The 25,272-nt window shown below is 33.3% G+C and overlaps 1 protein-coding gene across 9 annotated transcripts in view; it reads left to right on the forward strand.

The window, feature by feature from the left end:
- Positions 1 to 1,957: 1,957 nt before the first annotated feature.
- The window catches only part of LOC143234762 (zinc finger protein 236-like), a 64,687-nt gene continuing 41,372 nt past the window's right edge, over positions 1,958 to 25,272 (forward strand). For 6 of the 9 annotated variants that reach the window (XR_013018793.1, XR_013018792.1, XM_076472348.1 and 3 more), the window contains exons 1-5: positions 1,958 to 2,087; positions 19,303 to 19,783; positions 21,329 to 21,622; positions 22,471 to 22,604; positions 23,823 to 23,950. Coding sequence is in view for 7 of the 9 variants with exons in the window: in XM_076472348.1 (XP_076328463.1) it covers positions 19,304 to 19,783; positions 21,329 to 21,622; positions 22,471 to 22,604; positions 23,823 to 23,950 (1,036 nt within the window). In the remaining 2 variants the exon portion in view is untranslated. Of the gene's footprint in view, positions 2,088 to 2,382; positions 2,849 to 19,302; positions 19,784 to 21,328; positions 21,623 to 22,470; positions 22,605 to 23,257; positions 23,352 to 23,644; positions 23,672 to 23,822; positions 23,951 to 25,272 lie in introns of those variants that run through there. The other 3 variants (XM_076472347.1, XM_076472350.1, XM_076472351.1) reach the window with 3 other exon arrangements.

The following is a 25,272-nucleotide window of genomic DNA, read 5'->3' on the forward strand; positions in this document are numbered from 1 at the left end:
AATGCTATTTTTGTGCTTATGTTGGAACTAGAAGGTCGCTTCTCACTGGATTTGTGAGCCCGTTAACTGTTTTATTCTGCTCGATATTCTTTTCACCAGTTAACTTACTTTATAGACTAAGTATATTCATTTACTTGTTTTTTTGTAGTTAAGCCCAAAGCTTCACAAAGGCATATCTATGCTCTGCCAACATGGGTATTGAAACCCTGTTTCTAACGTTATAAGTTCGCAGAGATATCACTGTGCCACCAGGATGTGACCAAGTGTAAGCTGTTCAAATGTAATAGAAACAGAAAACATCGGATTTGCTCATAGCGGGTAGCGCTTTTGACGAAAATAGTTATTATGATTCAACGTAGAGGAGGTTATAACAATTGGTTATCATCAGGTTTACAGTTGAAAGACAATGCTGTCGATATCAAAACAAATCGCTTAAGGTATTAACTCTAGAGGAAAACAAAAGAAAAAGGGTACTAGAACGATATTAACATAACGATTTTCTAGGCTACATGTTGAAAACTGCATAGGTTTAAAATAAGTTACAAATGTTTGTTTGTTTTGAAATTTCGCACAAAGCTACTCGAGGGCTATCTATGCTAGCCGTCCCTAATTTAGCAGTGTAAGACTAGAGTGAAGGCAGCTAGTTATCACCACCCACCGCCAACTCTTGGGCTACTTCTTTACCAACGCATAGTGGGATTGACCGTCACATTATAACGCCCGCACGGCTGGGAGGGCGAACATGTTTGGCGCGAACCCGCGACTCTGGGATTACCGGTCGCACGACTTACGCGTTTGGCCATGCCAGGCCAGTTAAATATGTCTGAGAATGTATATGCTAAAGCAAGAAGGAAAACAACGTACTGTATTAAAACAGGAGAAAACGTGAATCGTAATAAAAGGTTTAACTTCTTGAATAGCCACATGTAAATCACGAAAATATGTTTTTTTCGTTTTGTGTTTTTGCAAAACTAATATAATGAATTGTTTAATACGAATTTCAAAATTTAGCAAGTACCTTAGCATTGAAAAATTGAGGATTATGGGAATATACTGTTGTAATATGATAAAGTAGCCTGAAGTAATGATTCGGATATGTTTTATTTGTAGTAATAATAATAAAGCATACACGTAGATACACCAGAGAACTAATTCCTGAGAAACTAAAACTTCCTATATGCGAATGAGTCATGTAAACAGTAAAACTGTGATTTTAAAACTAATATTTTATTAGTTGTTATTTATTGATTTTGTGCTTTACACTAATGCAAAGGATTACTAACTACCTTCACCTAGCAGAACTTATGGATCATGTTTTGTGATGTCATGACTTTAAATATGATTTTTGGTTTGTTTTGAATTTCGCGCAAAGCTACACGAGGGCTATCTGTGCTAGCCGTTCCCAATTTAGTAATGTAAGACTAGAGGGAAGGCAGCTAGTCATCATTACTAGTCGTCAGATTATAACACCCCACGGTTGAAAGGGTGAGCATGTTTGGTGTGACTGGAATTCGAACCCGCGACCCTCGAATTACAAGTCGAATGCCTTAACCACCTGGCCACATGATTTTTGGTAGAAGAAACAAAAGGTTTTTATTCATATTAAACATATTAACACTGAGTAATTGCATAAATCTATTATCTGTAGGCATGTTTTTTATCACCTGTTTTATTAAAGCTCATTAACAGAACATGAAAATGACATTAAATGTTAATCAAATCTAGTAATTACGTTCATATATATTATGTTTTACTACACTTTATAAATTTATCATGCCACATTCATCATTCTTGTATTTTACTGGAAACACTTTAGACGAAAACTGGCTTCTGTTAATATATTTATGTTTATAATAAAATTTAAAAAAATCTAGTTAAAATACTTGTTAGGCCACCTATTGGAAATGCTCTTATCTGTGTGTGTACTTGTGTTAGTGTATATGTGTGTTTTTCACATCCGGGAGCCTGCAATGACTTTCAAATGACGTCATGCATTAACACCCGCCATTTTAGACAAATTTCATACTTTGTTAGCCTCCTAGATCTAAATGAAAATATCGTCTCATACACTTGGATCGTCATTTAAGGTAACTATATAAATACATATTTCAATTCAGATATTTGTTTTTGCAGTTTTTACTTGCTCTTTTTGAATAGTATCTTATTCTACCGCCATTAAACACCAGCGGATGAATAATAAGACGAGCTATAGTTACCAAGATGACGCGTAGGCCTACCTGATGAAATGATGTGAATTGGGCGGAATGATACGCTTTTCAGATAGAGGATTCACTTCGGCATGTTATTTCATGCTACTACACGTTTGAGTTGTAGTAAACGTTAGATGGAGAAGTTAAGTTGTCACAAGCGAATATATTTTAGTCATTACACTGATAAAACTTACCCATTTCTTAAATGTGGGCAACTATGAAATCTACCGTGGCCACAGATGTGTTACGATTGAGAGGAATGGTTATAAACATTTGTGGTGTAATACTAAGCACAGTACTACAAAGCTACTTAAATTTTGCGCAAATAATCTAATACTATGTCGCTAGCCCAGTAGTGTGGTTATAGTATTGGTAAATACGTCGGTATCATAGAGGTGTTTTTTTAATAAGTGGGTTTTCAAAAATTTGCACAGCGAAAAGCGTCAGATAAAAAAAAGCTAGGAACTTTTGTAATGCATTGTGGCTTACAGAAAAAAGTATACATAGCAGAAGTTTCAAAGTTTGAGATTATACTTAGTTATATCAAAATAAAAAATAAATTCAAATTATTTATTGACGTTTAGTTGAACTAGAATTACGAAGAGCAACTACAAAAATATTACAGCTTAAGCCTAACAGTAAGTGAGGCTTCGTGTTGTTATTGGATGTATATTTTGATGTCGATAAGAGTAAAAAAGAATTTTTAAGTTTTAGAAATTGTTTTTTATCAAGATATATTAAAATTTAAATTATTTTGCGATGTAATCAGATATGTGAAAAAATAAAAATAACAGTTGATTCCATATTAATTGCTGTTGCTAATATGTTTTCAAGAAAAACACTAAAGTAGATTGTGAAAAATAATTAATATATCAATGACAGTGAACATCTATAAATATATATTTTTTGTGACTGCTCTTCGTAAGAAGTGAAAATTGAATTTTGAGGGAAGTATTGCCTGCCATGACTTATAATAGGTTTCCCACATGTAAAAAAGAATGAAAAACATCGACTTTTTCCGGGACCAGTTCTTGTAATTTGAAAAATCTTTATAGTGCTCAAAAACATATCATAAGACTTACAAACAAAATTTTAGGAGTATAATTATGAAAAATATGGAACAAAATGTTGGGTGCAGTTGAGTTTGTATGTAATGACATGAAAGTGGATTAGATTTGGTTTCTTTTTATGCATTCTTTGATTATTGTTTCTTATTAGGAGGCTAAAATTAACAAATCTTTGTAACACGGAAAATACTATATATACATATTTCAAACTAGTTTGAAGACTGTACTATACAGAACTTCATTTGTATGTTCAAGAAGTGATGTTACCTTTCAGTGTTAATTTACAACAAACATAACCACACAATTTACAGGAACATAGGGTGTATGAGCCAGTGAATAATGTTTTAAACAACTGTTACATGCAGCATGGTACTGTGGAAAATAATCAAGTTTTATGAAGTATTGTTCTGATATTGTTTGAAAAGCCTGATGTTTATGTACATTTGGTGTATCTAATTTTTCAAAAAACAGTTGACAGGGTGCTTGTGTGATGATAGTTTGGCTTCTTGGATAGAAAAGTGGCAAGGTGGGAGAAAGCAGAGGGTGATTATAAATAGAGTTAATTTAACTTGGATTAATGCCACAATACTTCATGACTCACTGTTAAGATTTTTTCACTTTATGAACTGCATCAAGGACATAGTTGAAGAAATGGTGAATAAATTACATTTGCTAATGATATTATGATCTTGGGTGTTGCTGGCTGTGAGAAAAATACTACTTCTGTACAAGAGGATGTAGATGGGTCAGACAAATAAACAGTAGACAGCTTTTAACTCTGATAAATATAAGGTCATGCATGTGAATTATGAGTAAATTTGGATGGCAATAACTTTTAATAACAGTATCATAAAAGAAAAGGATCTTGGTCCTCTTAAGCCATTTGAGCAACGAACTGTTGCTAGTAGTAGGGCAAGTAAGATTTTAGGTTGTGTCTACAGATATATTGAACACAAGTATGAGGTAGTTATGATTTCATTGTATTGGTCACTGGATTGGCTACATTTGAAGTATTGTATTCAGTCTCAGGTCTTTACTTTGAGAAAGACATTGAATTGTTACAAAGGATCAAATGAGGGCTACTAAGATGATATGATAACTTCCATGAAAAAGTCATATGAGGACAAGTAAAGATCTAACACTAGTTTCTTTTGAAAGAAGTAAAAGTTAGAGGTGGTCTGATTGAGGTTTTTAAGCTCTTAAAGAAATTAATATCATAAGTGTATATTCTTTTTCACTTGATGGTGAAAAGGGTAAAACTAAGAGACACACAAGTATAAATTATGCTGGTAAGACAGTTTCACTTTTCTAACAGGGAAGTTGACCTCTGGAATGAGTTACCTTCAGATGTAGTGGATGAAGTAAGTGGGAAGGTTTGAAAAGTATTTGAATGAGAAAGACTGTGTTTTTGTTGTTTTGCAAGTTTAGTAGTTGGGATGGCCTCACTGACTGACCAGCAGACCTCCTTGTTCTTAACTTTCATGTCATGTTTTGTTAATAAAATACCAATAAATATTTAATTATGTTATCTAAAGCAACTTTTAACTTCTTATTAGAAAAATGAAGTATTTACTTTTTTATTTCTGGGTGAATAACATCTGCAGTGCAGGTGTTCTCATAGCTGAAAATATACATTGACAGTTTCCACTATTGTGATGTGTGTAATAAATGTTTAATTCTGTAAAATATTATAAACTTTTTGTTTTAAATTTGTTTGTTGGATATCTCAGTACTATGTGATATACTTTGTTATACTGAAATGAGAATCTAATAATGATCAAATTATTTGTACTAGGTGATAAAATGTCATATGAAATCATTAGTACCAGGTGGTAAAATGTCGCATGAAATCGGTACCATTTTCACCTCTTAGCACTACTGATTGTCTAACATTTTTTCACTTGTTAGTACTTTAAATCTTACAACATTGTTTTTCCAATTAGTACTTTTGATGTTATGATATTGTTTATTCTACCTCATGCTTTTAGTTTTCCACATATAGTGTTCATTATTATGTTGATAGATGTAGATTTACAATTGTGTATCAGCTTTTGCCTGTTCTGGATATGTTATTTCTTGTGCATAATGTTCTAGGCATGTTTTTTAATATTAATTTGCATATTAATAAAAGTTATCTGAGCACCATTACTTCACAAACTTGTACAAAGTGTTCAAATTCAGAATTCTTCTTCTGCTGCATTGTTCCATATAAAACATTTTTGAATAACCTTTAACTATATAGGACTTGGATGTAGGGCTTGACCTGAGAATGTCTTTTCTGTGACCTTTTATATTAATATATTGGTCTTAGTTGGTTTTTTTTATTTTTCCAAAGTTAACCATTTTAATTGTTCTAGGCATGACTGTCCACATTTTTGAACTGAAGGTATGCAGTATGTAGTTAGACATGCTTATTCTTAGCTGTTTAGAATTTTTATTAACAACAATGGGAATTATTCTCTGGCCTCCTTTTGTGACCTTACATTTGCAAATAAGCTTTGAATATGATGTTTTTGACATATATCCATTAAAATATGTGAAACCTATTGATTATTCTTTTAGTTCCCAATGGTAACTGGCTTCATGAGTATATAGATGTATCATACTATGATGGATCTCTTACTTGAATGATACTGGAAAAATGTTTTTATTACATGATGTGCAACCCCCAGCTTTGCAACATTTTTATCATGTATGTATGAAGAGTTGCAATAGAGGTCACAGTTTTACTGTTTCATCACCATTTCCTGTCACAGGGAACTTTATTTTATTCCATTCTCAGGGTGCAGATATGACATCATGAATATGTCCCACATACATCTAATGCACTGGTGCCATCTACATAAATGTAATAATACTATCTGTGGCATGCCCATGTAAATATTTTGCAGTGTGGATAGATCTTCACCAAATTTGGTATGGAGGTTCATTAGGACCATGGAGAAAAATACATAGATTTTCAATATTACATTTTGAACTATGTACAAGTGTTTATGCATGTTTTTTTGTGTTTTTTTTACTTCTGCTTCACCCCTGTTGATGGATCTTCACCAAATTTGGTATGAAGGTTTTTGGGTCTATGAGGAGATATATTCAAATTTACAGTTTCACATTTTGTGTTTTGCTGTTTTTAAGGGTGTTTTGGGGTCTTTTCAAGTTATATATAAAGGAAGTAACTTTTTATGTAGTAAGATAGCCTTTCATTAATCATGAACTTACATAATTTCTTTTGGTAATTTACATTAACACCATGACTTCTATCAAAGTTTATATCCTCTTAGCTGTTTGAAACCTACTGGTTCTTCTAATAGTTCCCAAAAGTAACAGCTCCCCGCTAGTACAGCGGTAAGTCTACAGATTTGCAACACTAAAATCAAGGGTTTGATTCACCTCGGTAGACTTGGCAGATAGCCCAGTGTGGCTTTGCCATAAGAAAACACACACACACACCCAAAGGTAACTGGCTTTACAATAATTTCCATGTATTACAGTAACACCATGACATGTGTCAAAGTTTATACCCTCTAAGATATATAAAACCTGCTGGTTGTTCTAATAGTTCCCAATGGTAACTGGCTTGACAAGAATCTAAATGTATTACAGTAACACCATGATTTGTATTCAATTTTTTAGTTAATGAACATTGTTGAATTGTTTCAGTTTTACTTCATGAACACTGTTGAACTGCTTTACTTTTTTAATTGATGAGCACTGTTGAATCTCTTTAGTTTTTATTTGATGAACACTGTTGAAGTGCTAGTTTTTTTAGTTGATGAACAGTTTTGAATTCTTTCAGTTTAGGAATTGATGAACACTGTTGAATTGGTTCAATTTTCATTTGACCAACACTCTTGAATATCTTAAGTTTTTATTTGATGAACACTGTTGAACATTTTCACTTTTTATTTGATTAACACTGTTGAATTGCTTCAGTTTTTATTTCATAAACACTGTTTAAATTTCTTGCATTTTTAGATGATGAGCACTGTTGAATATCTTCAGTTCTTAGCTGATGAGCACTGTTGAATATCTTCAGTTCTTAGCTGATGAGCACTGTTGAATATCTTCAGTTCTTAGCTGATGAGCACTGTTAAATATCTTCAGTTCTTAGCTGATGAGCACTGTTAAATCTCTTCAGTTCTTAGCTGATGAGCACTGTTGAATATCTTCAGTTCTTAGCTGATGAGCACTGTTAAATCTCTTCAGTTTTTTGTTGATGAACACTGTTGAATTGCTTCAGTTTTTATTTCATGAACACTGTTTAATCTCTTCAGTTTTTTGTTGATGAACACTGTTGAATCATTTGAGGTTTTAGTTCAAGAGTACTATTGAATCTCTTCAGTTTTTAGTTGGATAGCAGTGTTGAATTGCTTCAGTTTTTATTTGATGAACACTGCTGAATTTCTTTAGTTTTTAGATGATTACCACTATCTAATTTCTTGAGTTTTTAGTTGGATAGCAGTGTTGAATCTTTTCAGTCTTTAGCTGATGAACACTGTTGAACCTTTTGAGGTTTTATTTGATGAACAGTGTTGAATCTCCTCAGTTTTTAGTTGATGAACAGTGTTTAATTGCTTCCATTTTTATTTGATTAACAGTGGTAAGTCTTTTCAGTTTTTAGTTGAAGAACACTGTTGAATCTTTTCAGTTGATGAACACTGTCAAATCTCTTCAGTTTTTGTTTGATGAAGAATGTTAAATATCTTCAATTTTCAATTTATGTACACTGTTGATTCTCTTCAGTTCTTAGTTGATGAACACTTGAATATTTTGAGGTTTTACTTGAAGAGCACTGTTGAATCTCTTTAGTTTTTATTTGATAAACACTGTTGAATCTCTTCAGTTTTTAGTTGATGAACACTTGAATATTTTGAGGTTTTAGTTGAAGAGCACTGTTGAATCTCTTCAGTTTTTAGTTGAACACTTGAATATTTTGAGGTTTTAGTTGAAGAGCACTGTTGAATCTCTTTAGTTTTTAGTTGATGAACACCTGAATATTTTGAGGTTTTAGTTGAAGAGCACTGTTGAATCTCTTTAGTTTTTATTTGATAAACACTGTTGAATCTCTTCAGTTTTTAGTTGATGAGCAGTTTTGAATTTTTTTCAGTTTCAAATTGATAAACCCTGTTGAATCTCTTCAGTTTTTTAGTTGATGAACACTGTTGAATTTTTTTAGGATTTAGTTGATGAAAACTGAATCTCTTCAGTTTTTAGTTGATGAACAGTGTTGGATTGCTTTAGTTTTTATTTGAACACTGTTGAATCTCTTGCATTTTTTGATGATGATCACTGTTGATTCTCCAATTTTTTAGTTGATGAGGACTGTCAAATCTTTTGATAGTTTTTTGATGATCACTGTTAAATCTTTTCAGTTTTTAGTTGAAGAGAACTTGAATCTTCAGTTTTTATTTGATGAACACTGTCAAATCTCTTCAATTTTACTTTAAGAACAATGTTAAATGTCCTCAGTTTTAAATTTATGATCACTGTTTATTATCTTCAGCTTTTATTTGATGAGGATTGTTGAATATATTCCATTTTTATTTGATGAGCATTTGAATTTCTTCAGTTTTTATTTGATGTACATTATGGAATCTCTTCTGTCTAGTTCATAAACACTTGTTTGATCTCTTAAGGTGTTTTGTTAGTGAGCAATTTCAAATTTGTTTAGTATTTTAATTGATCAGCACTGTTGAATCTCTTGAGTTTTTTGTTGATGTAAACTATTAAGTTGCTTCAGTTTCTATTTTATGAACACTGATAACTCTTCAGTCTTTAGGTGATGAACACCATTGAATATCTTCAGTTTTTTAGTTGATGAATTGTTGAATCTTTTCTGTTTTTAGCTGATGAACACTGTTGAGTGTCTTGTGTTTTTAGTTGAAGAGCAGTATTGAATCTCTTCAGTCTTTAGTTGATGAACAGTGTTGAATCTCTTCTTTTTAGTGGATAAACACCGTTGAATCTCACCGTTTTTTGTTGGTGAAACTATTCAGTTGCTTCAGTTTTTACTTGATAAACACTGTTGAATTTCTTGAGTTTTTTGTTGGTGAAACTATTCAGTTGCTTCAGTTATTACTTGATAAACACTGTTGAATCTCTTCAGTTTTTAGTTGATAAACACTCCTTAGTCACTTTAGTTTCTAGTTGAAGACAATTCAATCTTGTCAGTGTTTAGTTAATGAACACTGTTGAATGTCTTGAGTTGTTTGTTGGAGAGTAGTGTTAAATTTATTTAGTCGTTAGTTGATGAACTCTGAATTATTTGAGGTTTTATTTGATGAACACTTGAATCTTTTGAGGTTTTATTGAAGAGCACTGTTGAATCACTTCAGTTTTCAGTTGATGAACAGAGTTGACTTGTTTCAGTTTTTATTTGATTGACACTGTTGAATTTCTTCAGTTTTTTAGTTTATGAATGTTGTTGAAGCTCTTGCATTTTTGGCCCCTCGGTGTGTATTCCTGTACGTGGTGAGGTGGCTCTCACCCATCCTACTTTCGTTCTTGCCCTAAACGATTGGAAGAAAAAGAAGTGCAGTGTTTGTAAATGATTCATAACATTACTTATCCTGAGGCTCGAAAATTGCTGTCCACCACCTCATCTCGGATGTATGCTGCTGCACTTCATTCCACGACTACAGTGGGAATGCAGACAGATCTCTCTGTGCCTCCAAAAGAATCGTTCTCCAAACGAATAGTCTTTTAACCTCCATGGTTAAAAAAGTTGATGAATCAACCTCAACCTATCTCTGTTTCTTACATTCCAACAAACCCTAAGATCCACATCCTTTTGTTCCAGGTATAGGCATTTCCTCAGATACATCTTCTTCTCTCATCCCAAGATGCTAAACAATTATTTGTTTATGTCTTCAGTCACTGGAATCCCCTTCCAACAGCAAAGACCTGCCCAGTCGACTCAGGGAAGGATCCATGGAGGTCGATATATCTCCCTCGAGTAAGAATAGGAAGGAGAAAAGATGTGGTCATTAACAGATGGGTTCTCCATCCAATTTGCCTACACCTAAATAAAAATGGCCACCCTGGTACAATGGAACTGTTGAGGTTCATGTTCTAATCTAGATGACATCAAAACACTGATTGCTTCCTATCATCCTGTATGTCTTTCCTTACAGGAAACATTTCTGAAACCTGCCAATACATTCACCTTTCAATGATTTTCTTTGTACAGAAATGACAGGCTGTGTGATGGACAAGTGGCACTGTTGGTTGATCAGCATGTGCCCACCCTGTCTTTACCACTCGACACACCCTTGGAGGCCACAGCTATCTGTGTTTCCTTGGGTCATACCATCACTGTTTTTCTCTCTACCTGTCACCTGGAGAGACATATGATCAATCAGACCTTGATGTTCTCATTGAACAATTGCCATCTCCCTTTTTCATCCTGGGGGACTTTAATAGACATCATCCCCTCTGGGGAAGTGCTGATATTGATAGGATGGGTTGCTCTGTAGAGTGTAGGCTCTCTGATCACAACCTTTCTCTTTTGAATACTGGTTCTTCCACTGGTTCTTCATGCAACTAGTCAGTCCTTTACTGCTATTGATCTTGTAATTTGCTCCCCTTCATTATTCTTCCATTTGTCATGGAGGGTTGACAATAATCCACGGGGCAGTAATCATTTTTATATAATCTTGAAAGAGATTTGCCGTGGTCGATGCCACCCAACCCATGTGCCCCGGTGGAAGCTAGATCAGGCAAACTGGCCCTCTTTCACTGCTCTTGCAGAACTTGATCCTGCCATCGTTTGTAAGCCATCAATAGATGACTGTGTGGCGGCAGTAACTGACTGTATTATACAAACAGCTGCTCAATGTATTCCTAAAACTTCGACACGTTTTCCACTATATTTTCATCCATGGTGGAATCCTGCCTGCTTCATGGCACGGAAGGCTCAAAAACGGGCCTGGAATACTTTTCGTAAATATCTCACACTCTTGAACAGCATCGCTTTTCAGCGGGCCCGTGCACATATCCGATGGGTAAGACATAAAAGCCACAAGGAATCTTGGATGAAGTTCACAGCTGGCATATCTTCTATCACCAGTTCCAAAGTCATTCGGGACAAGATTCAAAAGGTCAGTGGATTATATAATTCTGTCTCCTCTCAGTCTTGCTCTCTGATAGCCAGGAAGTAGCTGATACCCGGAGCATCACCGATACTCTAGGTGAAAGCTTTTGCTGGGTATCTTGCACTTCTGCTTCTTCTTCCACCATGTTAGCCATCAAGACTCGGGCAGAGCAATCACCTCTTTCCTTTCGAGCTGATTGTCTCTATGACTATAATCCCTTTACACTGGTGGAACTTAAACTGGTCCTTCATCAATCTGGAAGTACATCAGTTGGACCTGATGATGTACACTATGACTTGCTGTGCCATCTATCTCCTGCTTCTCTTCCTATTCTTCTGATTGTTTTTAACCAGATTTGGCAGGAGAATGTTTCTCACCATGCCCCTGAGCTAGGTTATTGTCCTACCTTTCTCTCAGCCTGGGAAGGATCCCAAGATTCCTTAAAATTACTGTCCAATTGCTTTGATAAACTGTCTCTGTAAGACCTTTGAGAGGATGGTTAATGCTCATTTTGTTTGGTTTCTTGAATCAAACAATCTCCTCTGGCCTACCCAGCGTGAGTTTCGATGAAAGTGCTTCACCATGGACCACCTGATTTGACTTGAAACATCAATCAGAGAAGCCTTTCTCAAACTACAACATCTTGTATGAATATTCTTTGACACTGAGAAGGCTTATGATATTATATGGAGGTATGGCATTTTGCGAGACCTCCATATATATGGGTTACATGGCCATTTGCCTATTTTTATTAAAAGTTTCTGATGAGCAGGAGATTTCAAGTTTGTGTGGGTTCAAAACTTTCCCTTTCTTTTCTACAAGAACTTGAAGTCCTTCAGGGATGGGTTTTGAGTGTCACACTTTTCAGTATAAAGATTAATGCCATCACTGAACAACTCCCTCTCTGTTGCAAATGGACTTTATGTCGACAACTTTCCCACCTTATGTCAGTCGTTGAACATGAGGTATATTGAGAGGCAGCTAGAGACTGCCCTCAATCATTTACTGAAGTGCACCATAGCAAATGGCTCTAACTTCTTTCTCTCCAAAACTGTTTGCGTGCACTTTTGCCACCAACGGGGAATTCACCCTGATCCTGAACTCCCTATTGGTGAAGATGTTTGCCTATGGTCCCTGAGACAAAGTTCTTGAGGCTCATCTTTGACTTTATACCACACATCAAGCAGCTATGAGTCAAATGTACAAGAAAACTGAACATCCTCTGTATTCTCTTTCCAAAACTTGGGGAGCAGATCAACGTTCTGTGCTAAAGATACATAATTCTTTTATTCGATCAAAACTTGACTATGGATCATTGGTGTATGGCTCTGCCAGACTATCGGCCTCAAAGATGCTAGACCCTATTCGTCATCAACAACTTCGGCTCTGCATTGGGGCTTTCCGCACTTCCCCAGTTCATAGCTTTTACATAGAGTCTCATGAACCTTTTTTGCACCTCTGCCATTTGCATCTGTCTTTACTATATGCTTTGAAACTTTGTTCCTTACCAAAGCATTCCACCTGGGGTTGTGTTTTCCTTCCTCAGTGGGCCATACCTTTTCAGAACAGACGGTCTGCCATTGCTCCTTTTGGCTTTCATATCTAGGCGCAGTTGGATGAATTGGGTCTGTCCTTGGATAACATTGTTGTATTCACTGGTCAGCCCATCCCACCATGGCTTCTTACAGTCTCCAGTTGTGACCTATTTTTATGCCATCTGAGAAAAGTAGACATTCCAAATTGGAAATACTGTCTGCTATTTGCTGAACATATTTTGAACCATCCTTACATTCCTATTTATACAGATGGTTCAAAATCAGGTGACTGTGTGGGCTCTGCCATGGTTTGTTGTGGTTTGGTGGTTGCTCAAAGAATCCCCTCTGCTGCTTCTGTTGTCACTGCTGAACTGTATGCCATTTATCTTGCCCTGGGCCACATAAAAGCTAAGTAGTACTCAAACTGCACTATTTATACGGACTCACTTAGTTCTCTACTGGTTCTGGAATTGCTTCATGTTGGTTCACACCATGTTCTCACCGATATTCAAAATCGACTGGCCCATTTCTCTTTAACATCTACTTCTATCCAGTTTTTCTGGATACCAGACCATGTTGGTACATGTGGGAATGGGCTCGCTAATGCTGCAGCAAAATCTATCTACTCTGGTACTATCACCACTTTGCCTGTTCCATATATGGACTATGGTCCTGTATTCGAGGCTCAGTTCCATGCTAGCTGGCAGTCAACTTGGAGTGAGCAACACGAAAACAAACTTTTCCAAATAAAATCCTATATTGGTATTTGGCCATCTTGCAACTGTAAGGATTGGAAAGAGGAAGTTGTTCTAACTAGACTACACATTGGTCACAGTTTTTTAGCTCATCATTTTCTTTTTTCTGGAACTGATGCACCAGTGTGTAGTTTGTGTAACACTCAGATCACAATAAGCCACATTTTACTTGTTGTTACAACTCTCAACAGCAGCATCATTTTAAACATGTTCTGTTCCAAGGTTTATGCATAACGTTAGACAGTGTCATTGGTTATGGTGACATTGTTCACCTTGGTAATGTTTTTACTTTTTTCAAGGCTATTAATCTTTTTAATGCAATTTGCATTTTTTAATGTATACATTACACATTTTTAACGTGGCTCCCTTTTAAAACTCGCAGTTCATCTAGTTCGATTTGAAATTAGAAATTGGTCATAACATTAAATAACTCGAAACCAGGACTGGAAAGGCCAACGTCAGGTGACTAATGCCACTGTTTGAACTACCCGTTAGTCATTCTGGGGAGTTATTATTAAAATTTTGTTACAAGCCTTTTAAAATTTTTATCACTTTTTGAAAGTGGCCATAATGTCAAATAGCTCGAAATCAAGACTGGAGAGGTCAACTTCATGTGATTGAAGGTGGTTTTTGTACTTACCTGTTAGTCGTCCTGGCAATGTATGATAATTACAGAAAGTCCTTTACAACTTTAATTACTGTAGGTTTTCTCTTACTGTTGTAGACAAGATGCAAATATTGGTTTTATGCTATTTGTGTGTTTTTTAAACTTGTTTTGTTTTACCTTAATTTCCTTTTATGAATTTTTCTAAATTTACTTTTAACTTTTTACCAGATGTTTGGCACAGATAGCCAAGCTACTTTGTGCCATAAAACACTAAATCAACCAACGAACCAACTTCTTCAGTTTTCAATTTATGAACATTGTGAAATTTCTTCAATTTTTGTTTGATGAAGAAAGATAAGTGTCTTCAGTTGTTAATTTATGTACAATGTTGATTCTCTTCAGTTTTTAGTTGATGAGGTCTGTTGAGTCTATTCATGCTTATTTGATGAGCACTGTTGAATTTTTTCAGTTTTTAGTTGATGAAAACTATTGAATTGCTTCAGTTTTTGTTGGTGAACACTGTTTAATTGCTTCAGTTTTTATTAATGAACACCGTTGAATCTTTTTAGTTTTTAATTAATAAACACTGTTGAATATTTTGAGATTTAGTTCAAGAGCACTGTTGAATCTATTTAGTTTTTATTTGATAAACACTGTTGAATCTTCAGTTTTTAGTTGATGAGCACTGTTGAGTTATTTTAGTGTGGTTCTTGAAGACTAATCTTGTCATTTTTCAGTTGATGAACACTGTTGAATGTCTTAAGTTTTACTTGGAGAGCAGTGTTGAATCTATTCAGTTTGTAGTTGGTAATCTTAATTTTTTTAAGGTTTTGTTTGATGAACAATGTTATATGTCATCAATTTTCAATTTATGAAACCTGTTGATTCTCTTCAGTTTTTAGTTGATATGGTCTGTTGAATCTCTTCAGTTTTTAGTTGATGAACACTGTTGAATTGCTTCAGTATTTAGTTGATGAACACTGTTGAATTGCTTCAGTTTATATTTGATGAACACTGTTGAATATCATGAGTTTTTAGTTCAAGAGCATTGTTGAATTTCTTCTGTCTTTAATTTATGAACACTGTTAAATCTCTTCACTTTTTATTGGATGAACACTGTCAAATCTCTTCAGTTTTTATTGGATGAACACTGTCAAATCTCTTCAGTTTTTGTTTTATGAACAGTGCCAAATCTCTTCAGTTTTTGTTTTATGAACTGTGTCAAATCTCTTCAATTTTTGTTTTGTGAACAGTGTTGCAGGTGTGAAGTGCAATATGACAGTAAACTAGAATGTTTGATTTAAAGGGATTTGAGTAGTATTGTTCTTAAAGAAAAAAGTTTTGAGTGAAGCTGTATTGAGTACTGATGAATATGTTTACAAAATGAAACCCAAAACTCAAGCACTTTCGAATAGTTGACTGTTCTTCATTAAAAGAATAAGGTATTATGTTTAATGAGTGTGATGAAATGTATAGGCTTTGAAGTCAATGTCACATAAATCAGATGTATCCTCTGAGTATGCTCTCATGTTCTCCTTGAACTTATCAAGATGAGTGTCAACGATATGGACTTTTAGTGACATCCTGCAGCCCATTTTGCTGTAATTCTTCACCAGAGCCTCAACCAATTCCACATAATTTTTGGCCTTGTGATTGCCCAAGAAACCTCGAACCACTGTGACAAAGCTGCCCCAAGCTTTTTCTTCCTTCCTACTGAGCTTCTTAGGGAATTCTGTGCACTCTAAGATCTTTTTTATATGTGGTCGAACGAAGACACCAGCTTTGACCTCTGCTTCAGACAGCTTAGGGAAGAAGTCTCAAAGGTACTTGAAGACTGCAGACTCCTTATCAAGAGCTGTGACAAATTGTTTCATCAGACCCAATTTTATGTGCAGTGATGGGAACAACATCTTCTGGAGGTTCACTAGTGGCTCACACTTGACATTATGCCTCCCCACAGAGAATTCTGTCCATTGTGGCCAGTGATTCCTGTTGTAGTGTGCTGTAGTTTCTCTGCTGTCCCAAAGGTAAAGATAACAGGGAGACTTGGTAAAGCTTCCTTGGAGATCCATCAGTAATGTCACCATTCTAAGTTTCCGATAACCTCCCAGCCATACACATCACACTTCAAGGCTTCTAGCAAAGTCTTGATGCTGTTGTATTTCTCTTTGAGGTGCACTGAATGAGCCAGGGGAAGAGATGGGGACATATTCCCATTGTGGAGCAGCACAGCTTCTGGATGAGCTATCAGTGAGTTACTACTCGTTTGGGTTACAGGCAATTCTAATTGCCTCGCACAGACCATTTACTTTGTGGCAGAAGCAGAGCCCATCTTGACGAGTGAATAAGCTTGAAAAATGTTGGTGATGCTTCCTCTGACTTGCAACTTGCACATTTTCATCTAACAAATCCCACTCCTTGAGCCTAGTTGTCAAAGCTCGGCATTGGACTTTGTTGGACCAAGATCTCAGATCAAGTCATTGAGGTCTCTTTGGTTAGGGTAGTATGGGTTTTTCTCACCAACTGCACCTCTGAAATCTGGATCTTCAACATCTATCTCCTCTTCTACAACATTCTAGAAAGTTCTTTAAAATTCTTGTAAGTTCGAGAAAATTCTCTATCAGCACTGAATCTACCTGGAATGTTCTGGAAAATGGGTAAATTTGAAAATTTCATTACCCAAGTCACAAAAGTGAAGTTTGAAGAGAAAAATAGGTCTTTTCCATTTACTTTAGGCATAAGCAATTTGGAAATAACACTTTCTGCTCAGGAACAAGGAAAAGTAAAAATTTTGTTACATAGTGTAATCTAGAGTTGTGTCAGATTTAGTTTTGTGTGAAGTTTATAGTAGTTATAAGAATTGTTGACTAATATATATAAAATAAAAAATAGAAATGAAATTAAATAACAGCAAACTAGTACGTATATGTTAGAGATTTTAAACTAAGAATAATGTAAAGTAAGTAAGTAAATATGGACTTTTTTTTTTCAGAGTACGTGAAACATTTTTGAGTTTAAAATGATTTATTTCAATCGATTTTAGAAAGTATTTTCTCTCTTCTCAGTTATCCCTTTACTGACCTAAAATCTACCATCTAATGTACAAAGAACATTCCTGATGTCAAATGCACCTTCTTGCAAACAAATAACAACATTGAAAACATAGCTTACAACAGCATATAGTTTCTGTGGTTGATATAATAACATCAGTATGTATGTCTCTGTGACTACCATACTGATGCACATTTGGTTAATATATTGGCTACTTCTGGTTAGTGTTTTCGTGTGTATGTGGGTCTGTTTAATTACTAGCATACTGTTGTATTCCTAATCAGTATATTTGTATGTCTGATTACCATCTTAGTATGTTTTTGTTTAGTATTTTTTGAGTGTGTGTGTTGTAAACACTCCCTAATGTTCATTTAACATATCAGTGCATTTATTTAGCAGTTTGGTATGTTTTGGAATTAAAAAAATATATCATGATTACTTTCTTTAAACAAAGAATATATTTCAGATGTTATTTAATCGTATAAAAATTGGTCAACAATAATATGTATAACATTAGAAATAACAAACTTGAACATGGGCTGTATACCAGTGAATTTTGACCTGCATATATACAGGTTATAATTAATCATGATATTAAGTTGTAACTGTGTTATATAAGTGAATTTTTATTTATTTGGGTAAATGATACAGCTCCTAGAATTTTAAGGGTTTTTTTCTGTCAGGTACAATGGTGAATTTGTAGCTATCTCTAACTTGTAACCAGGTGTAAAAGGGGACTTATTGTAATTTATTTTTTCACAGTATACATATATATTTTTGTTTTTCTTATCTGATTTGTACCCAAGACTTATCACACATGAAGCAATACACAACCAAGCTAAAGGACTAACCCACTACTGTTTATTAATAAGTCATTTTTTAACAATTCAAACTACTGAAGACTTGAAACTACTTGTATAAATGTTGTACATACTAGGTTCTTAAGTTTCAGCCATGTAGAATAAAGGATTTATAGCATAAATGATATAGTTACTGGATTATTTAGTTCTAGCTAAGTTTAAGAATAGACTTGTAACTGCTTGTGTAAATGTAACTGGTACTAGGTTCTTATGTTCTAATCAAGTATGAAAAGAAAGTAGTAGCTAGTTAAATTACTTGTATAGCTATTTGGTCCTTGAGTTATAACCAAGTATAAGAATGGACTTGTGGCTACTATAAATGTCACTGGTACTAGGTTCTTATGTTACAACCAGGTATGAAAATGGACTTGTAGCTAGTTAAATGACTTATAGCGATTAAGTTATAATCAAGTATAAGAATGGATATCAGAGAGCCTGAGATGCTGCAATCGTTTGTTTGTTGATTCCTTGCACCTTCCTTTGGCTTTTACCTGTCATTTCCATTGGTAAATTATAACTAATACTTTCTTCTACCATCAAGAACGTTTTTCCATTTTTATATAGGTGACTTTTAGAATCAGGAGTGACCCAAGAATTTATGTTATAATAAGTACTGTTCACTGAAGGGCTAGAGAGAGAGAGAATACATGACAGTCTTACTAATGTATAGGGCACTGTCAAGTACGTATGGTAGGTTTTAAATTGATCATACAGTTTTGGAAGAAAAGATCCTTTGTGGCTATCTTCAACATTTGACACATCACAGATAAGTCAGACCCCTTTTCACACAGGAATACAAGAATAACTGACACCAGAAAACAATTAAATATTATAATTCTAATATTGTTTTCTTTACCTAATCGTTTATTATTTCCTTAACTTTTTTTTGAATTAGTGGCAGGTCCAAATCCTTCCTTAGGATGTATTACTACTCATCTGTATGTTTATTTTCAATAACATTGTAAAATAATCCTAATTAAAATCTCAAATTGCAGTTATGCAAACTATTTTATGAGTTTTAGAGAGAGAAATTTCTGTCCAAGCTTTTGTCTCCTGTTAAGTCAAAAGTGTATAAATTATACTTTAAACTAAAATTTAGTGTAGGCTTAACTTTCCTATTTCAGAATGGAAGCAAGTATTGTCAACAACATTCCAGAGATCTCCATGGTTGAAAATGCTGCAGATGACAGTTCTGTGTTTTCTACAGCTGAGAGCTTGCCTGTGGTAACAGTGCCGGTCCTTACTTCTGTGGGAGCACCACAGACCCTAATTAACCTACCCATCCTTAGGGATGGTACAATACTAGGAGCTGCAGGAACCCATGGACTGATCATTGCTACAAATGCAGATGGGACTGGAATTTTCCTAGATCCAAGCCAAGTTGCATTGTTAAATCAGGGGGTGGCACACCCTGTGTTTGATGGTGGAGGACTGCTGCAGTTTACAACTCAGGAAGAAGCAATAACAAACTCAACTGATGTTTTAGAAGAACCGGATACAGATGTCACTGATACTATTAGGGCAACTGTTGATTGTCAATCTGGAAATAAATATCCTAAACAAATTGCTCTTGAAATGGAGGAAATTAGACCTCCAATTGGAAAGGTAATATTTGTTATTCTTCATGAAATTAATATATGCCTCTTATAAAATGTTTCCCACAAATGTTTATATTTAAAATATATCTCAGGATTGCTGGTATGTGTATTAACACTTTTACTAATAAAGCAGAAAACAATGTTTCAACCTTTCTAGGTCATCTTCAGGTTAACCATGACTTTTAGTACTTTTTATCTGCAAATTATGAATAATGTTTGCACACCGATTAAAACTCTTGGATAGTTTTATCTTCACAAAATTAGGGATTAGTTTCTCCTTTCTGCACTGTTGGATGAAATAAATGCCATTTCTTCTGTTCATAAATTTTTGTTTAACTTTCTTAGTTTCATTAGGATCTCACAAGTGTGTACAGTTAACAATGGTGTAATGTAGGTAAATTCAGGTATAATGGAGTATAAATAGATAACACAGTAAACAAAGAAACACTGTATACTTACACTTCTCATGTAATCGCTGTTAGCACAGAAAATATTTAATACAAAACATGTTGCATATATATATATCACAACTAACAGTTAATATCAAAGAAGTTACATACACATGTCAGAATTAAAATTAATATAAAACAAGTTACGTGTATATATCAGAACTAAATTAATATAAAACAAGTTACATGTATATATCAGAACTAGCAATTAATATAAAACAAGTTACATGTATATATCAGAACTAAATTAATATAAAACAAGTTACATGTATATATCAGAACTAACAATTAATATAAAACAAGTTGCATGTATATATCAGAACTAACATTTAATAGAAAACAAGTTACATGTATATATCAGAACTAGCAATTAATAGAAAACAAGTTACATGTATATATCAGAACTAAATTAATATAAAACAAGTTACATGTATATATCAGAAATAGCAATTAATATAAAACAAGTTACGTGTATATATCAGAACTAAATTAATATAAAACAAGTTACATGTATATATCAGAACTAAATTAATATAAAACAAGTTACATGTATATATCAGAACTAACAATTAATATAAAACAAGTTACATGTATATATCAGAACTAATAATTAATAGAAAACATGCTACATGTATATACCAGAACTAACAATTAATAGAAAACAAGTTGTATATATATATCAGAACTAATAATTAATAGAAAACATGCTACATGTATATACCAGAACTAACAATTAATAGAAAACAAGTTACATGTATATATCAGAAGTAACAATTAATGGAAAACAAGTTACTTACACATATGAGAACTAACAATTAACACGAAACAAGTTACTTACGCGTATCGGAACTGACAATTAACGTAAAACAAGTTACTTACATATATCAGAACTAAGAATTAATGTAAAACAAGTTACATGTATCAGAACTAACAATTAATGTTAAACAAGTTACTTACATAATCAGAACTAACAATTAATGTAAAACAAGTTGCTTACACATATGAGAACTAACAATTGATATAAAACATGTCACTTACATATATCTGTATTTTGTCACTATCTTATATAATGTCACGTCTTCTGATGACTAATTTTAAAAAAGGGTCCATTCAAGTGTGAAAAATGTGATAAGGAGTTTCCAAAATGGAACAGATTACAAAGACATTTAAAAAAGCATGCTGAGGACAAACCCCACCGATGTGATCAGTGTGACGCATCTTTTAACATCGAGAGTAATCTGCAACTTCATCAGGCTACACACTGCACTTCTGACCCAACTTGTCCAGAATGTGGAAAGAAGTTCTCTCGAGTGGCTAGTCTTAAAGCTCATGTCATGCTTCACGAGAAGGAAGAAAACCTTATTTGTTCTGAGTGTGGAGATGAATTTAGTACTCAGGTTTGTGTGCTTTACTGTTCACCTTATGATTTTTATATTTAAAGTTTTAATTTTATCTGTAAATAAGCAAGTTAATAAAATAATAGGAGATACTCACCAATGATATATCTTTCACTACTGTATATTTAGAGTTTTCTTCATTAAACAGAATTTAAGGTGCACTATATATTGGCCTGTAATTGTCATGTTAAGTTTACCCCCCACATCTGAAATTGGATTTATAGATTTACATTGCCCTGAATGACCCTAAGTCATATATCGACCATTGATTTTGTGATATTCATGCATGTTGGGTTCTCGTTGTTGGTTTTTTGCTTATTTTAGCTTGCTTACTATCATGACTTTATTATCATTTGTCTCTGCATGGATTTTTTTTTAATTCTAAATGTTTTATCATTTTTTTATCTTTTCATGTTTTTTTCATTTCTTTCACTTCATATTTTATTTTTATTTTGACTTATAATTTTTTTTTCCCCTTGGGTCACTCATTTTAATTCTCAAATCAAGAGTGGGGCGAAGAGAAAGTATCGTTCTGAGCACCCCCGGTTATATCTAGTTCTTTTGGGGACAGGGAATTTAAACTGTCAGTATTTTTGTTTGTTTGTTAAGTTTACCTTGAATACAAAGTTAATTTATTTATCTTGATGTTATATTCAAAATGTTGCTTGTAATGTAGTTTCACTTCAGTTTATTCTTGTATTACAGTGGTAAGGTGTACAATATCTTTTACTATAGTGTTATTTCTTTTTACCTTTATATTATAGTGTTAAAATGTGATTTCTTTTCACTTCCATTTTATTTTATTTTCTTATGATTGTGTTTAGAAAGTATATTGTTGATATTCACAGATGCAGTTGGACCAACATACCAAACACCACAAGGAAGAAGTTCAAGACAGGGTGTACTGTTGTAAACACTGTACCCAGAAGTTTAACAGAGCATCGAACTTGAGGGACCACATGAAGATACATTATAAAATAAAGTAAGAAGATATTAATGTTGCTTTAAAACTATTATCAGGTTATGTTTAATGAGGGACCACATGAAGATACATTATAAAATAAAGTAAGAAGATATTAATGTTGCTTTAAAACTATTATCAGGTTATGTTTAATGAGGGACCACATGAATATACATTATAAAATAAAGTAAGAAGATATTAATGTTGCTTTAAAACTATTATCAGGTTATGTTTAATGAGGGACCACATGAATATACATTATAAAATAAAGTAAGAAGATATTAATGTTGCTTTAAAACTATTATCAGGTTATGTTTAATGAGGGACCACATAACGATACATTATAAAATAAAGTAAGAAGATATTAATGTTGCTCTAAAACTATTATCAGGTTATGTTTAATGAGGGACCACATGAAGATACATTATAAAATAAAGTAAGAAGATATTAATGTTGCTCTAAAACTATTATCAGGTTATGTTTAATGAGGGACCAGATAACGATACATTATAAAATAAAGTATGAAGATATTAATGTTGCTTTAAAACTATTATCAGGTTATATTTAATGAGGGACCACATGAAGATACATTATAAAATAAAGTAAGAAGATATTAATGTTGCTTTAAAACTATTATCAGGTTATGTTTAATGAGATACCACATGAAGATACATTATAAAATAAAGTAAGAAGATATTAATGTTGCTTTAAAACTATTATCAGGTTATGTTTAATGAGGGACCACATGAAGATACATTATAAAATAAAGTAAGAAGATATTAATGTTGCTTTAAAACTATTATCAGGTTATGTTTAATGAGATACCACATGAAGATACATTATAAAATAAAGAAGATAGTAATGTTGGTTTCAAATTATTCTCATATTATGTTTCATGAGGGACCGCATGAAGATACATTATAAAATAAAGAAGATAGTAATGTTGGTTTTAAATTATTCTTATATTATGTTTCATGAGGGACCACATGAAGATACATTATAAAATAAAGAAGATAGTAATGTTGGTTTCAAATTATTCTCATATTATGTTTCATGAGGGACCACATGAAGATACATTATAAAATAAAGAAGATAGTAATGTTGGTTTTAAATTATTCTCATATTATGTTTTATGAGGGACCACATGGACAAGGTTAATTCTGACATATATTTTCACTACTTTCTTACTAAAATATCTGATTTATCACTAGATATGTTTTAGATTTTGTTATTTCTTAGAGCATCATTAGCTCACCGGAACTATAAGAGGAATATAGACCGCTCCACCTTTCCACACAAGTGTCATACTTGTAGTAAGCTGTTCCAGAAACCAAGTCAGCTGGTGAGGCACATCCGTATCCATACAGGTAATATGTTGTGGTCAGTTATATCCATATCCATACAGGTAAATGTAGTGGTCGGTAATATCTATATCCATACAGGTAATATGTTGTGGTCAGTAATATCTATCCAAACAGGTAATATGTAGTGGTCAGTAATATCTATCCATACAGGTAATATGTAGTGGTCAGTAATATCTGTATCCATACAGGTAATATGCAGTGATGAGAAATATCCATATCCATACAGATAATATGTAGTGGTCAGTAATATCTGTATCCATACAGGTAGTATGTAGTGGTCAGTAATACCTGTATCCACACAGGTATTATGTAGTAGTCAGTTATATCTGTATCTCCACAGGTAGTATGTAGTGGTCAGTTATATCTGTATTTCCACAGGTAATATAGATTGTATGTGTTAACTCATCATATACTGGTCAGCAATATCTGTATCTACACAAGTAATATAGATTGTATGTGTTAACTCATCTTGTACTGGTCAGTAATATCCATATCTAAACAGGAAGTTATAGATTGTACAGTGCACTAATAATGTAATAGTAAGTGAACTGATATCTTTGCACTTGGTGTAGATTGTATGTACACTTTCATCACATGTAATGGTCAGTTAATATTTCTATTCACACAAGTAATTTGGGTTTATGTCCACTATTGCCTATATTTGTCATTTTTTTGATGTTTTTTAGCCAAAGATGATTTTGTTGTGATGTTTTATGAATTAGATAAATAGATTTTATGTATTGAATTAGTTTTAAGTCAGTTTTGATCCATTAGTTTTGCTATCTTACATGTTTTATTTACAAACTAGTTTGTATTTTGTTAACTTATCATGTTTATTTTTAAAAGCTAGTATTTATTTGTCCACATCTTGTCTAATGTTAACATCTAGTTCATGGGAATGTTTAATGTCTTGTATATAAATTAGTTTGTATTATGTTTAAACATCTTTTTTGTGTTGACAAACTGGCTGTATTATGTTTAAAAAACATCATGTTTTATGTTGACAAACTGGTTATGTGGTGTTTTTATGTTTTGCATTATATTTAAACATGTTTTATTTTTAGAAACAGGTTCTATTATGTTTCAATTTCTTGCCTTATGTTTAAATACTTAATTTTTATGTTTACAAATTAGTTTTTTGTGAGTTTAAATACATTGTTTTAGGAACTAGTATGAATTATTATTACAAAGGTGTTAGGTTACTCAGACATGCTTATTATTTGTCTGTTAAACTTTTAACAAATGTGTCAGGTTATTCTGACTGGTTTATTGCTTGTTTGTTAAACTGTTTTATCACAAATCTATCAGGTTATTTTGACAATTTT

Source organism: Tachypleus tridentatus, chromosome 12, assembly GCF_004210375.1.
Source record: "Tachypleus tridentatus isolate NWPU-2018 chromosome 12, ASM421037v1, whole genome shotgun sequence".
Classification (NCBI taxonomy): Eukaryota; Metazoa; Arthropoda; class Merostomata; order Xiphosura; family Limulidae; genus Tachypleus; species Tachypleus tridentatus.